Raw genomic sequence first — 16,358 nt, forward strand, 5'->3', positions numbered from 1 at the left:
CTCAATTGCATACTCCTTGCATCCTCTCTTCTCTCTCCTTGTCTTCTTCTCAAAACCCATTGGATGAGAAAGCCAGAGGTCCCTCCCCTCTGACCTTCTCCTCCAATGGGTTTTCACAAGGAGGCAAGGAGAGAGAAGAGAGGATGCGATGAGTATGCAATTTGAAAAAATCTCCCTGAGACTACACAAAAGGCATTGTAGAGATAATCCCTGGTTGTGCACAAAACAAACTGACCGCTGTGAGCAGGATCATGCTGTGTCTCATACCATTGTAGTATCTCTCTGCAGTGTCATGTTTGGAGGTGCAGCAGTTGACGGCCTCTTTGCCACTGTGGACCAGGTCGGTGGTGGGCCAGGAGTCTGCCAGCCACGGGTAGTTGCCCATGTTGCCACCCAGCATGCCAGGCCTAAAACATAATAAAACACACACTATGATCATATCTGATGCCAATCCACAGCTTTGTTCTCATCACTTTACTAAAAGAAGACTAGTAATAAGAATGGGGAAGTCTCCTTGAAATAACAGAAACAGGGATCCTTACCTTCCATTGAGTCCAGATGCCTCTCCATGTGGAAAGCCAACTGCAGAAGAAAGGAAACGTGCATTCAGGTGTGAATGGCAAGGTAAAATACAGTAAGGCATGGGTGGTGGACATAATGTCATATGGTACAGTTGCACTCTAATATATTGTCACCCTTGTACGTTATAAAAATAATTCACTGAAATCCTGAAGTATTTTAAGTTTAAAATAGCAGCCTATTGTAAAGTGCAGTAGAATACTTGATATGGTAAGTCCCGTGTAGCTCAGTTGGTAGAGCATGGCGCTTGCAACGCCAGGGTTGTGGGTTCGATTCCCACGGGGGACCAGTATGAAAAATAAATAAATGTATGCACTCACTAACTGTAAGTCGCTCTGGATAAGAGCGTCTGCTAAATGACTAAAATGTAAAATGTAAGGTTGGTTATATTACAACATGCTTCTTTGATAAGTGGTAAAGTAACATTAAGTGTTGTATAAAGAGTGCATCAAATAAAGTGTGTAAAGTACCTGCAGGTGTGTAGTTGAACGATGCGGTATAGTGATTCAGCTCCTTCCTCTTCTTGCGGCGGCAGTAGATCCACATGCTGAAACTCATGAGGATGACCCAGCAGGCCCCGCCGATCCCAGCGATGAACGCCGGCTGCTTCACCACGTCAGTGATCTGCTCGGCCAGGCTCAGGCTGCCCTCATCACCGTCCTCGCCCTCACTGGTACCGGGCACTGAAGGTGCCTCCGCTGGCAGCTCTGAGGGAGAGCGGCAAGTAAGTGAGAAGTTTGATTGATATTTTGATTTTCAGACATTTGCCCTGTAAGTACTGTATTATAACCATCATTTTCCACGTAATACTGCATGGTTTGAGTACTGTGTATGCCAAAATTGTATGTGTTATAAACCAAATGATGAATGGCAAAACATTTAATCTTCCACACCTCAGAACTGTGTGTAAAGTTAGAATCAGGCTTGTTGGCCTCATGGCAACAATACAACATTTGATTCTAAGTTGTACACAGACTCTAAGCATGCTTAACACATGAATATGATGCTACTGTAACGCTTAACAATAATTTCAGTAATTTTTGCTTCCCTCATTACGGTTCCACTAAATCTTATACTATCTCCTTGATATCCCGGAACTGAAATGTCTAATTCTGCTAGCTTGTGGTTCTGCGGGGACTCACTAATGAGGATGGACACAGGCTGGCTGTGGGTGCCCACTCCTGCGCTGGTCACTGCTGCCACCTCCACCTGGTACAAGATACCTGGCAGCAGCCCCTTGAGCACAGTGGAGAGGAAGGTGCCATCTACGGTGGTGTTGATGTGGTAGCGGGTCTGGGTGTCGTTGCCTACACACCACACCTGTTGTTGGTTGGAGGATGGTGATTGGTGTAAGAGATAGAAGAGGTCAAATTCATGGTGTCCATATTAGGACTGCCTGTTGTGACTTTGAGGCAGTCCTAATATGGACACGATATATTTTACAGTCCTGTTTGAGCTGGTGTTTACATGGTATTTAGTTATTTAGTAAATAAATAAAAAATTGGTAACTATGGGTACGTTCTGGTACTGGCTTTGAAAAATTCAAAACAATTCATAGCTACTCCTTATTTCCAATTACTTGTTTTAATGAATCCCAAAGAAATCATTATAATGATGTAACTTTTATTATGTGCTTTTTATTTTATCATGTTATTTCTAAGTAAATACCACCCGTACGGATGGTTGTCATTGGATTGATCCAATCATGATATCGTCTTCTCTGGTTCAGTCAGCCTACCTTGTACTCCTGGATGATTCCATTCTGCATCTCGGCGGGGGGAGGCTCCCAGGAGACACTAATGCTGGAGCTGTTGCTCAGCTTCACTGTAACCACAGTGACTGCTTTGGGAGGGGCGCTCGGGACTGCAGGGAAAGAAGGAAGATCAAGTGGTGAAAAACCCCAACTCCCTGTTGACATAGAACAAAATAAATAGGGGCATTTGGTAAGATAGCAAAAATATGATTAGAGTTTGATGAAAATGGCAGACTCCATGAAATGCCATCAAATGCCATGAAGTGGTTATTGGACTAAACAGTGCACCGTCTTCATAACAGGATGTGAAGGTCACACGTGTTGGGAATTGCAATCCAGTTGAGACTGAATTGCTTTTGACTTCTCAAAGATGTGACTGACCAATCAATCGCACTTTCAAAACCTTTAAAAAAAACGTCTTACCCACTATTCCCTCCATTATGGACATAGGCTATCTTAAGTATACGCTGTCCATATTAGGACAGCTGTCACGACTTCCGCCGAAGCTGCTCCTCTCCTTGTTCGGTCAGGCGGTGAATATGCCTGGAGTCTTTGAGCGGGTCCCAGAGCATTCCAACATATTAGCCAGCTTGGGCGAAGCGATGGATCGGGTTCTCCAGGCCGTCCAGCACCTGGAGATGAGAGGACCCGACACTGCGGAACCAGCTGAGTGACCAGATCCAGCCACCCACACACCAGCACCCAGAGGTATTCACATGTCTCGACCGAGGGAATACGAAGGGACAGCGGCCCGCTGCCAGGGTTTCCTCCTGCAGCTGGACCTCTATTTCAACACCATCAGCCCTGCTCCATCGGATCGGGAGAAGGTGTCCGCCCTCGTCTCCTGTCTCTCGGGGAAAGCCCTGGAGTGGGCCAACTGGGAAAAGCCCTGGAGTGGGCCAACGCGGTCTGGAGTGAAAGAGGAGACAACTACGGAGAGTTTGCTCGCCTCTTCCGGGCAGTCTTCGATCATCCCCCCGAAGGAAGAGAGGCGGGCGAGCATCTGGCCCATCTGAGGCAGGGGACGAGGACCGTGCAAGACTTTGCCCTGGAGTTTAGAACTCTAGCGGCTGGGTCCGGGTGGAACGAGCGGGCCCTCATCGACCACTTCCGATGCAGCCTGCGTGAGGACGTCCGAAGGGAGCTAGCCTGCCGGGATGCAACGTTGACCTTCAACCAACTGGTGGACATGGCCATCCGGTTGGACAACCTGCTGGCTTCGAGAGGACATCCTGGAAGGGGCCTGCCAGTTTCACCCCCCTTCAACCCGGATCACATTCCGATGGAGCTGGGTGGTGCAGTGTTCCGGGAGAACGGAGGACGAGAGATCCAGTGTCACTCTTGTGGCAAGAGAGGGCATCCTACTGCACAATGCCGTACGGGTTGATGAATGCTCCATCAGTCTTCCAGTCCTTTGTGAACGAGGTGTTTCGGAACATGCTTGGTCGCGGTGTGGTAGTCTACATCGATGACATCCTGGTGTATTCCGCTACGCGCGCCGAGCATGTGTCCCTGGTTCGCAGAGTGCTTGACCGACTGTTGGAGCATGACCTGTATGCCAAGGCTGAAAAATGTCTGTTCTTACAACAATCCGTCTCCTTCCTCGGATACCACATCACCACTTCAGGTGTGGAGATGGAGGGAGACCGCATTTCAGCCATGCGTAATTGGCCGACTGCAACCACGGTAAAGGAGGTGCAGCGCTTCATTGGCTTTTCAAATTACTATCTGAGGTTTATCTGGGGCTTTGGCAAGGTCGCATCCCCCATCACCTCTCTGTTGAAGGGTGGGCTGTCCCGGCTCCGCTGGTCTGCTGAGGCTGACAGGGCTTTCAGTAAACTGAGGGCTCTGTTCACCTCAGCCCAGGTACTGGCCCATCCCGATCCATCATTACTGTTCGTAGTGGAGGTGGACACGTCCGAGGTAGGTGTAGGCGCTGTCCTATTCCAACGCTCGGGTACCCCACCCAAGCTCCGCTCCTGTGCCCGGCGGAGCAGAACTATGACGTTGGTGATCGGGAGCTGTTGGCTGTTGTCAGAGTCCTGACAGCGTGGAGGCACTGGCTCGAGGGGGCGAAACACCCTTTCCTCGTCTGGACTGACCACCGTAACCTGGAGTACATCCAGGCAGCGAGGAGGCTGAGCCCTCGCCAGGCAAGGTGGGCCTTGTTCTTCCCCCGGTTTGATTTCGTGCTGTCCTATATACCAGGCACGAAGAACGTGAAAGCAGACACACTGTCACGGCTGTATGACACAGAGGAGAGGCCCATTGACAACACCACCATACTCCCGGCCTCCTGCATTGTGGCGCCGGTGTTATGGGCAGTGGACGCGGACATAGAGCGGGCGTTACGCACAGAGCCATCTCCACCTCAGTGCCCCGCTGGACTTCGGTACGTGCCGTCTGGTGTCCGTGATCATCTTATCTATTGGGCACACACGCCCCCCTCCTCTGGTCACCCAGGAATCGTCCGTACAGTGCGCTGCCGGACCGTGAAGTTCTAGTGGCCTACCTTGGCTAAGGACATGAGGGTGTATGTCTCCTTCTGCTCGGTGTGCGCCCAGAGTAAGGCACCTAGGCACCTTTAGTGGGTAAGTTACATCCCTTACCAGTTCCACAACGGCCATGGTCCCACTTATCCATTGATTTCCTAACTGATCTTCCCCTCTCTCAGGGTAACACCACCATCCTGGTCGTTGTGGACCACTTCTCTAAAGCCTACCTCCTCCTTCCTCTGCCCGGACTCCCCACGGCCCTGCAAACTGCGGAAGCCCTGTTTACTCAAGTCTTCAAGCACTACGGGGTGCCAGAGGACATAGTGTCTGACCGGGGTCCCCAGTTTATGTCCAGGGTCTGGAAGGCGTTCATGGAATGTCTAGGGGTCTCGGTCAGCCTGACCTCTGGGTTTCACCCCGAATCTAATGGGCAGGTGGAACGGGTGAATCAGGATGTGGGTAGGTTCCTGCGGTCCTACTGCCAGGACCGGCTGGGGGAGAGGTCGGTGTTCTTGCCATGGGCCGAATATGCACAGAACTCTCTCCGCACCTCCTCCACTAATCTGTCAACATTTCAATTAGTTTTAGGGTATCAGCCGGTCCTGGCACCGTGGCATCAGAGCCAGACCGAAGCTCCTGCGGTGGACGACTGGTTTTAGCGCGTGGAGGAGACATGGAACGCTGCCCACTTCCACCTCCAGCGTGCCGTGCGTCGCCATAAGGCCAACGCTGACCGCCACCACAGTGAGGCCCCGGTCTTTGTACCGGGTGATCTGGTCTGGCTCTCGACCCGGAACCTGCCCCTCCGCCTGCCCTGCCGGAAGCTGAGCCTGTGGTTTGTGGGGCCGTTCAAAGTCCTGAGGAGAGTAAACAAGGTTACGTATAGGTTGATACTCCCTCCTGATTACCGTATTAACCCCTCGTTTCACATGTCTCTCCTCAGGCCAATGGTGGCTGGTCCACTCAGGAGTCTGAGGTGCGGGAGGTCCCTCCGCCCCCTCCGTTCCATCCTGGATTCGAGGCGTCGGGTGGGGGTCCTTCAGGAACTCGTGTAGTGGGAGGGGTACGGTCAGGAGGAGCGGTGCTGGGTCCCGGTGAAGGATGTCCTTGATCCCTCCCTGTTGCGGGATTTCCACCGTCGCCATCCGGATCGCCCTGCTCCGCGTCCTCCTGGTCATCCCTGAGGCCGGTGTCAGCGCGATGCTGGCGCTGCACGTCAAGGGGAGGGGAGGGGAGGGGAGGGGGGGTACTGTCACGACTTCCGCCGAAGCTGCCTCCTTCTAGCCAATGCCGCTCCTCTTTTCATCATTCCATTTGTTTTGTCTTGTTTTCACACACACCTGCTTCATATCCCCTCATCAGTCTCTGTATACGTATTCCCTCTGCTCCCCATGTCTTTGAGTGTTATTGTTTACATGTGGAGGTGTCGATAGCTCAGTGGAGCATATTGTACTTTATCGCCGGGATATTCACCCGTGTGTTTTGTTTTTCCCAGTGCACCGTTAAGTCACCCGCTACAACAGCCTCTGTCTCATCAAGGCTTGTGTCAGTCTCATCAGAAGTGGTCAGTGTCAGTAGCTTCTAGCCAGTCTTACCTTCCTCTGGTGTTCTGACCAGCAGCAGCCGACTGTCCATGCCCTGGAACTCGTCGAAATAGGGCCGGATCTTGATCTCGTACTCAGTGCCTTTGAGCAGGTCAGCGACCACGGCCAGGCGCTCCGACGGGGCCTTGACATCCTGCAGCTGCCAGGTGCCACCGCTGGGCCGGTAGAGAATCCGGTAGCCCTGGATGTACTGGGACTGACGGTCCACCTGGGGAGTGGAGGAAAAACGTGAGAACATGGAGAAATAGAGAGAAAGAATGAGGGAAAATTACAGAAAAGGGAGCAATAAAAAGAGAAATAGATACAGTTCTACTACCCTTGAATATGGGTATACAGTAAAAAATCTAATTAAAAAAAAACATTTATAGAGTGTGTCCAACCGATAGCATTTCTCCTGTGAAAGATGATGCAAACTCAGGTCAGGGTACTCACTGTCCATGATACTTGAACACTGGAGGCAGTGAGCGTGACAGGCTCCTGAAGTTGAACGGCCACCTCTCCCAGCTCTTTCTGGACCTGCCTGTGGTCCACTCCCTGACCGGTAGGACTCACATCTGCAAACACAACATGAACAAACATCAAGACACAAAATACTCAGTAAAATGATAGTGGATTCTTAACTCACATTCACACTTGATTGAAATACCCTAAATTGTTTTATATAAAGCATAAAGCCTTCAGACATTTATGCTTTCATGATGCAAGGTCTCAAAATGAGTGAAAAATTACGTTTTGACTTCCCACACTTGTTTTACACTAACTACCACTCTGTATTTTATTTTTTTTGTCTCTCGTAGTAAATGTTTAGTAAAAATGTTGTATCCCCTCCTAGGTACTGACCTTGTGTGCGGACGGGCTCAGAGATGGGGCTGGGGTCACTCAGGCCATAAGCGTTGACCGCTCGGACGATGAACAGATAGATGGTGTTGGGGAAGAGACCGCTGACTGTGTGTTTCTCCAACTTGACCAGGTCAGCCACCGTTTGCCACGTACTGCCCGCTGATTGGCTAGAGTAAGAGACCACAGACAATGATGTCATGTTATTTGTCATTTCCAATTACGTTAGTAAAGTTACTGTGCAAGGCTATTGTTTAATGTTATACTTTACAGAGTAGCCTATATTGACAGCTGTTCCTATATTACTCAATAGTGACCACAAACTATGCTTCACTATTATTTCACAGAGAATCAAACTCGGTGGCAGGTAGCTTAGCGGTTAAGAGCGTTGGGCCAGTAACCGAAAGGTTGCTGGTTGGTATCTCTGAGTCTGCAAGGTAGCGAATTCTGCTGTTCTGCCCTTGAGCAAGGCAGTTAACCCCCAACAACTGCTCCCTGGGTGCCGGTGATGTAGATGTCGATTGAAAGCCAATTTATGCTTGATCCGAAAATGTGGTCGGAGGCTTCGTATGGAGGGTGTGAAACAATTGCGGAGGCATGCAGATGCATTGACATGATTAGCTGACAATAGGTGGGGGCGGTACGTCCTGTATAAACACAAACTTGACAATTTCCTTCACAATAGCTCTGCTCTGCTCCGCTAAGCACAAGAAATATGAAAGCCCTGATGTCTAATGCTGTACGCCACTTCAGACACAGATTGACCATGCAGAGCCTTTTAGGCAGCCTTGAATGCATTCAGTTGTGCAACTGACTAGGTATACCCCTTTGTCAGGTTATTGACAAAGCCTTCCACTAAACATTGACTCAATAGTAACTACAAACTGTTCCTCAGTCTTTTATAGAGAATCAGATAGGAGCCACTAGAATAGCAGAGCCCAGGCTGAAGCTGTTTGTTTAGTCATTAAGTGCTGTGTGCTGTGTTCAGCGATGCTTCGCTATCCCCCATGCTCATTTGACGCACTGCGTTCCCGAGCCCAGTGTCATATCCAGGCAATGATGACGGAGCTATTTTTAGCCCGCTCAGGTTTTTAGCCACGATGCATCATCAGACCATGCCAGAGCATCTGGTAAATAAGAATAACGCCAGCTGTGTGTTTATGACAAGTTTTGTTGTTTGTTTTTTGTTGTTTGTCATCTTAAATATTTTTGTTTTGCTCTCTAATAAATAATGTGATAAATTTAGTGAACAATGCATCTGATAAAGTTAGAAGGAAAAAATTGGAGTTTCTTTGGCCTTTGGCAGTTCCGTTTGCATTTACCTCTCCTGCCTGGTCTTCTTTAGATTTGCTGTCACACCTTGTTTACTGGCATAGTTACATGACACCCTTCCTTTTTATTTTCCCCTCGGGACCAGCAACTGCCGTAGCAGACGAGTGACTTTATAGCCGACCTGTGCAATTAGGTGACAGCGATAAAAGCTGCGTGAGCCATAAATATTCCTCCAGCGGACCGGCCAATAGTGATAAATCCAAGGTCACTTTGTCAGAGGCGAGGCTGAAGCTTGGGACACACACAGGAAAACACACAATGCACATGTAAACATACACTCTCGCCCCACAAACATGCCAATGGGGGAAAAAACTAGAGTGTTCCTCACCTCCGTCTCCTAGAGAATGGAGAGAGGACAATGGTAAATCTATCCATCTTTATACAGTAACAACGTGTCAGGATTCTATCTCCCTCTTGTCCCACACGCATGCACACACACATACACACGCTCATCCCCTCTCCTCTCCCCCTGGCCACACCTACCCTCCAACCCCCAAATAACCCCCAGCACCTCAGGCAAGGAAATGTTATTGTAAACTAACCTATTCAGCCCCCACAGCAACTCTATAAAGAATCAATTTGGGCCACTCGGCACGGTGCTAACTACTGCCCTGGGGGCAAGGTGAGAGAAGAGGGATGAGGGGGCTAGTGAGTCAGGATGGGATAGTCCCCATCTAAATGAACAGGGAAGGGGAGGGGGGGCACTTCCTTGTAACACAGTCTGTCCACATCTGGACCTGCTTTCTCATCCCTTCATTCCTCCATCCATTCTTCTGCGTCCGATCACCCCACTGTTAGACCCAAAGGAGACTTTGTTGTTTACTCGTCACACCGCCCATCTGTGTCTGGACCTGCTTCCTCATCACTATATTCGTCTCTCCATCCCTCCATCCCTCTGCGTCCTACTGTGTGGCCCATAGGAACCTCTCTCTCAGTAAATAGAGCTAGCCCGGCTCTGCTCAACGTACAACAGCCCAAGGACTCTGTCTATCTGTCTGTGCTGGCCACATTTGATAACATTACCATTTTAGCTCCACAGAGGTGCACCAAGCTGTATGTGTGTGTTTGTGTGACATTTGATGGGGGTTCAAGTCAAAGTGGGGGGCAGCTGGGAGATTTGGGGAGTGGGTTAGCGTGGGCCAGCCTCCAAACTAGCTGGGGTTGATTACAATGTCAAAGGTGTCAGGGTCAGGGTGTCCGCAGGGGTGTGAGTAAGTGTGTGTACAGTTGAAGTCGGAAGTTTACATACACCTTAACCAAATACATTTAAACTCCGTTTTCACAATTCCTGACATTTAATCCTAGTAAAAATTCCCTGTCTTAGGTCAGTTAGGACCACCACTTTATTTTAAGAATGTGAAATGTCAGAATAATAGTAGAGAGAATGATTTATTTCAGCTTTTATTTCTTTCATCACATTCCCAGTGGATCAGAAGATTACATAAACTCAATTAGTATTTGGTAGCATTGCCTTTAAATTGTTTAACTTGGGTCAAACATTTTGGGTAGCCTTCCACAACCTTCCCACAATAAGTTGGGTGAATTTTGGCCCATTCCTCCTGACAGAGCTTGTTTAACTGAGTCAGGTTTGTAGGCCTCCTTGTTGCACACACTTTTTTCAGTTCTGCCCACAAATGTTCTATAGGATTGAGGTCAGGGCTTTGTGATGGCCACTCCAATACCTTGACTTTGTTGTCCTTAAGCCATTTTGCCACAACTTTGGAAGTATGCTTGGGGTCGTTGTCCATTTGGAAGACCCATTTGCGACCAAGCTTTAACTTCCTGACTGATGTCTTGAGATGTTGCTTCAATATAGCCACATAATTTTCCTTCCTCATGATGCCATCTATTTTGTGAAGTGTACCAGTCCCTCCTGCAGCAAAGCACCCCCACAGCATGATGCTGCCACCCCTGTGCTTCACGGTTGGGATGGTGTTCTTCGAATTGCAAGCATCCCCCCTTTTTCCTCCAAACATAACGATGGTCATTATGGCCAAACAGTTCTATTTTTGTTTCATCAGACCAGAGGACATTTCTCCAAAAAGTAAGATTTTTGTCCCCATGTGCAGTTGCAAACCATAGTCTGGCTTTTTTATGGCGGTTTTGGAGCAGTGGCTTCTTCCTTGCTGAGCGGCCTTTCAGGTTATGTCGATATAGGACTCGTCTTACTGTGGATATAGATACTTTTTTACCTGTTTCCTCCTGAATCTTCACAAGGTCCTTTGCTGTTGTTCTGGGATTGATTTGCACTTTTCACATCAAAGTACGTTCATATCTAGGAGACAGAACGCGACTCCATCCTGAGCGGTATTACGGCTGCGTGGTCCCATGGTGTTTGTACTTATAATAATAATATAATATGCCATTTAGCAGACGCTTTTATCCAAAGCGACTTACAGTCATGTGTGCATACATTTTTACGTGTGGGTGGTCCCGGGGATCGAACCCACTACCCTGGCGTTACAAGCGCCATGCTCTACCAATTGAGCTACAGAGGACCACACTTGCACATACTTGCGTACTATTGTTTGTACAGATGAACGTGGTACCTTCAGGCGTTTGGAAATTGCTCCCAAGGATGAACCAGACTTGTGGAGGTCAAAAATATTTTTTGCCCAAGGCCTTTGCTGATTTCTTTTGATTTTCCCATGATGTCAAGCAAAGAGGCACTGACTTTGAAGGTAGGCCTTGAAATACATCCACAGGTACACCTCCAATTGACTCAAACGATGTCAATTAGCCTATCAGAAGCTTCTAAAGCCATGACATCATTTTCTGGAATTTTCAAAGCTGTTTAAAGGCACAGTCAACTTAGTGTATGTAAACTTCTGACCCACTGGAATTGTGATACAGTGAATTATAAGTAAAATAATCTGTCTGCAAACGATTGTTGGAAAAAATCTTGTGTCATGCACAAAGTAGATTTCCTAACCGACTTGCCAAAACTATAGTTTGTTAACAAGACATTTGTGGAGTGGTTGAAAAATGAGTTTTAATGACTCCAACCTAAGTGTATGTAAACTTCCGACTTCAACTGTATGTGTGTGTGTACTGACACTAATAAAGGGTGAGAGATGGCTGCCCACAGCAACCTCTGACTAGAAATGGTCCACCCACACAGACAGTGTGGTGAAGAAGGCGCAATAGCGCCTCTTCAACCTCAGGAGGCTGAAGAAATTCAGCTTCGCCCCTAAGACCCTCACAAACTTTTACAGATGCACAATTGAGAGCAGTATCATCGCCTGGTACGGCAACTGCACCACCCGCAACCGCAGGGCTCTCCAAAGGCTGCCCAACGCATCACCGGTGGCACACTGCCTGCCCTCCAGGACACCTACAGCACTCGATGTCACAGGAAGGCCAAAAAGATTATCAAGGACATCAACCGTTCACCCCGCTTTCATCGAGAAGGCGAGGTCAGTACAGGTACATCAAAGCGGAGACAGAGAGACTGAAAAACAGCTTCTAACTCAAGGCCATCAAACTGTTAAATAGCCTTCACTAGCCGGCTACCACCCAGTTACTCAACCCTGCACCTTAGAGGCTGCTGCCCTATGTACATAGACATGGAATCACGGGTCACTTTAATAATGAAACACTAGTCACTTGAATAATGTTTACATACTGTTTTACTAATTTCATATGTATATACTGTATTCTACTGTATTTTAGTCAATGCCACTCCGACATTGCTCGTCCTAATATTTATATATTTATTTTACTTTTAGATTTGTTTGTATTGTTGTGAATTGTTAGATACTACTGCACTGTTGGAGCTAGGAACACAAGCATTTCGCTACACCCGCAATAACATCTGCTAAATCTGTGTATGTAACCAATACAATTTTCTTTGATTTGATTTGATTTGAGAGATAGGGCAGGGGGCTGGAGGGTAGAAAACGGTGTGCCAGTGGAGGCTCCTCAGAGGAGGAAGGGGAGGACCATCCTACTCAGTGAATTTCAGAAAAATAAAAATGTTTTAAATGTTTCATAATTTAAGATAAAACTATACTAAATATATTCACGTCACCAAATACCTGATTAAAACACACTGTTTTGCAATGAAGGTCTACAGTAGTCTCAACAGCACCCTCTAGGGTAGCACCATTGTGTTGCTGGAGGACAGCCATTTTCCGTCCTTTTCTGGCTATGTTGACTTCAATACAAAACCTAGGAGGACCTACATGGTAATTATGACAACTTCCGGAAGACGTACTTCAACCAATCAAAGCTTTTGCAGTATGAACATGTTCAGAGAATGAACCTAGTACTACGCATGTGTGATTTTGAAGCTTGGTGAGTTGGTGACATTGTTGGATAGATTGAGATTGAGATAGTGAATAGTTGAGCATTTTTAGGATATTATTCCATTCAAAGTTCCAATAACAAGGGCAAATACAACGAGCTTGCAGAGGTAATTTGCTTTACTTGCTGAGCTTATGGAAGTTTCTACTGCCTTCTCTGGGATGTCAAAATCAATTCAGAATGATTTGATAGCTTCCATCGCATCATCCATTAAAAATTAGATTAAAAGAGAGGTTGACACAGCGCATTTCTTCGCATGGTAAATGGATGAAACATTTACATTTTACATTTTAGTCATTTAGCAGACATTCTTATCCAGAGCGAGTGCATACATTTATTTGTATTTATTTTTAAACACAGACAGTTAGGTATGTGTATGATCAGGGCTTTATTCATATGCGCATTCTGTGTTTGACTTTGTGAATTCTGAGATGTCTGAGTTTAACTTCATGGAGAAACTTGTTGCTCAAACCTATGATGGTGCTGCTGTAATGGAATGTATCTGCTATTTGTATAAGTCCTCTCCTGCACCCTGATTAAGAGGGGATGATCACTCCACTCCACTCCACTACCAGTGTCAACTCTCTCCTGATATGAACTGAAGCCATGTCTCATGTGCCCTCTCATCCACTGGTGCATTGAATGTTTCCTCTCCAAGCACTGTGAGTAGCCCTGTCAATTTTCTCTCATTACTGTATGTAGAGTCAATCACACACACAAACACAATCACATTACTACACATCAATATGATTTTACTCCTTGCTTGGACTAACTCATTCTTAGCTCTTTTATCTAACTGTTTTGTGTTATTGTTTTTTGTCTTCCCAGTCAAATCCTGTCCTGCCCTCAGTGGAAGAGTTGAGCTTTTCTCCAACACCATCCATCCATGATGAGCCTGTCCTGCACTGAAGCCTATGAATACCTCAACTCATGCCTCATACCCTCATTCAATCTCTGCTGTGATCCCTTCCCAACTCTAGACCTCTCATTCCCATTCCCCATAATATTTTTAGGTTAAAATAATGTCTTTGATGACTTTTGAAACACGCTTTGTCTTCTCTGTGTGGTCCGCGCCTATATCGTGGGTCTCCCATTCTTCTCAATTGTTCAAGTCACCAGCATCCACTTGTGTGAGCATGTGTGTGTGAGTTCAAGTGTGTGTATGTGCAAGTGTATCTTCAGATGTTACGTGTTAACTTCAACCCCCCAAAAATATAGCATGAATAGAGCTGACATATCTGTCTTTCTGTCTGTTCTACCGAATGCACCACAAGGTTGAGCCCCACTGAACGTGGCCTAGGTCTAACTCCTACTGTCGACTCCACTCACCTGAAGGCCTCAATGATGTAGGAGGTGACGGCAGCGCCTCCCTCATGGGCGTTGGGCTGCCAGGTGAGGGTGACACTGTTGCGGGTCACGTCGGTAACCACAGGCTTCTGGGGCGGTCCTGGCAGCTGGAAAGGTTCTGATGCCTGGGGGACAGATGAACCTCCACTCTCTGAAAATCACAATCAAATCAAACTTTATATAAAGTGCATTTAAAAAGAGACATAGACAGAGGATGAAAGGGTAGCTGGATGGTAGTGGATCTCCTATGTATAGGAGAAGACTAGCACTAGTCCTTTTGTGAGTTACCAATAAACAATAAATAATTAATGTAATACGATCAATTCAATTTCAATTCGGTCAATCACGAATTGAAAAGCGACATTTGTCTTCAATAAGGAATTAAATGGAACCGATCCCAGCACTGATCACAGTAATTGACTTTGACAATTCACAACTAAAAATAAGAGTTTAGTTGTGAATTATCAGAGCTTCTGCTTGGTTGGTTTTAAGATGCATTTGTAGGCACTAAATACCATCGTACCAAGCTTCATCAAACAGTAGCATTTCATAACAGCAATAAGGCATTACTTCTTCCAACTCATCATCCCTCTGCTTCGCCTTGATCCAAACAATGCCCCTAGGTGCGATTACATCCACAATTTCACAAGACCTCTGCCTTATTTCTTGATTCACTGCCATTCCTACGGCTGATAATGATCTTATATGGGCATGTAATGTCAGAGAGGCAATCTAATAGTCTGTAGGGAGGTTTTTACTACAGTACATTTACCTTTCAACATGTGCGTGCGTGTGTGTACGCGTGTGTGCATGCATGTACATTTACCTTTCACTGTGAGTACTCCGCTCCACGTCGTCTCTCCGCTCGAGCTGGAAGCCACGCAGGTGTAGGCCCCTGAGTCGGTTTCCTGGCAACAAGAGAGAGGGCATAGTTAACATCGTGTACATGCACCAAAGCACAATGCCTTTGCCTCTTCACATTCGGTGTCCCAAAGCAAATCTTTCCAGTTAAGTCAACATGAACATCTGCCTAGAACATCTGCCATGTTGGCTCCAATGCTTCCCACAGTTCTGTCAAGTTGGCTGGATGTCCTTTGGTTGTTGGACCATTCTTGTTACACACAGAAACTGTTGAGTGTGAAAAACCCAGCAGCGTTGCCGTTCTTGACACAAACCGGTGCGCCTGGCACCAAATACCATACTGATTGAAGTGGATTTAGCAAGTGATATCAATAAGGGATCATAGCGTTCACCTAGATTCACCTTGTCAGTCTATGTCATGGAAAGAGCAGATGTTCTTAATGTTTTGTATACTCAGTGTATATATGGCTTTAGAGTATATGTTCTCAGAGCATGCACAGAACAGCTGGCAGGCATGTTCACAGTAATTTTTAACCTCTCCTTGTCCCGGTCTGTAATCCCAAATGTTTTAAGATGACCACATCATTCCTGTTCCTAAGAACTCTAAGGCTTCATGCCACAATGACTACCGCCCTGTAGCACTCACTTCTGTAATCATGAAGTGCTTTGAGAGGCTGGTTATGCCACACATTAACTCCTCCATCCCAGCCATCCTAGACCCACTTCAATTTGCATACCCTAACAGATCCATAGATGACACAATCGCAATTGCTCTCCACACTGCCCTCACCCACCTAGATAAGAGGAATACCTATGTGAGAATGCTGTTCATTGACTACAGCTTACACCATTGTCCTCTCCAAGCTCCTCACCAAGCTTAGGACTCTGGGTCTGAACACCACTCTCTGCAACTGGATCCTTGACTTCCTGACGGGCCGACCCCAGGTGGTGAGGGTAGGCAACATCCTCTCCGCCACGCTGACCCTTAACACAGGGGCCCCACAACGGTGTGTGCTTAGTCCCCTCCTGTACTCCTTGTTCACCCGCGACTGTGTGGCCACGGACGACTCCAACACCATTATCAAGTTCGCTGACGACACGACGGTGGTAGGCCTGAACACTGGAAACGATGAGTCAGCCTACAGGGAGGAGGTCAGTGACCTGGCAGTGTGGTGCCGGAGCAACAACCTCTCCTTCAACGTCTACAGCTGTACCATTGAGAGCATATTGACTCGCTGTATCACT

General features: G+C 47.2%; 1 protein-coding gene across 1 annotated transcript in view; it reads right to left on the reverse strand.

Annotated features, from left to right (window-relative positions):
* The window catches only part of LOC311136250 (roundabout homolog 3-like), a gene marked incomplete at its 5' end in the record, with an annotated part of 309,721 nt that overhangs the window by 15,797 nt on the left and 277,566 nt on the right, over positions 1-16,358 (reverse strand). The window contains 10 exons of the mRNA XM_084170382.1: positions 268-407; positions 543-582; positions 1,050-1,286; positions 1,722-1,899; positions 2,318-2,442; positions 6,423-6,639; positions 6,864-6,985; positions 7,272-7,438; positions 14,235-14,403; positions 15,079-15,160. Coding sequence (XP_084026508.1) covers positions 268-407; positions 543-582; positions 1,050-1,286; positions 1,722-1,899; positions 2,318-2,442; positions 6,423-6,639; positions 6,864-6,985; positions 7,272-7,438; positions 14,235-14,403; positions 15,079-15,160 — 1,477 coding nt within the window. The remainder of the gene's footprint in view (positions 1-267; positions 408-542; positions 583-1,049; positions 1,287-1,721; positions 1,900-2,317; positions 2,443-6,422; positions 6,640-6,863; positions 6,986-7,271; positions 7,439-14,234; positions 14,404-15,078; positions 15,161-16,358) is intronic.

Source organism: Coregonus lavaretus, assembly GCF_964263955.1.
Source record: "Coregonus lavaretus genome assembly, chromosome: 10".
NCBI lineage: Eukaryota > Metazoa > Chordata > Actinopteri > Salmoniformes > Salmonidae > Coregonus > Coregonus lavaretus.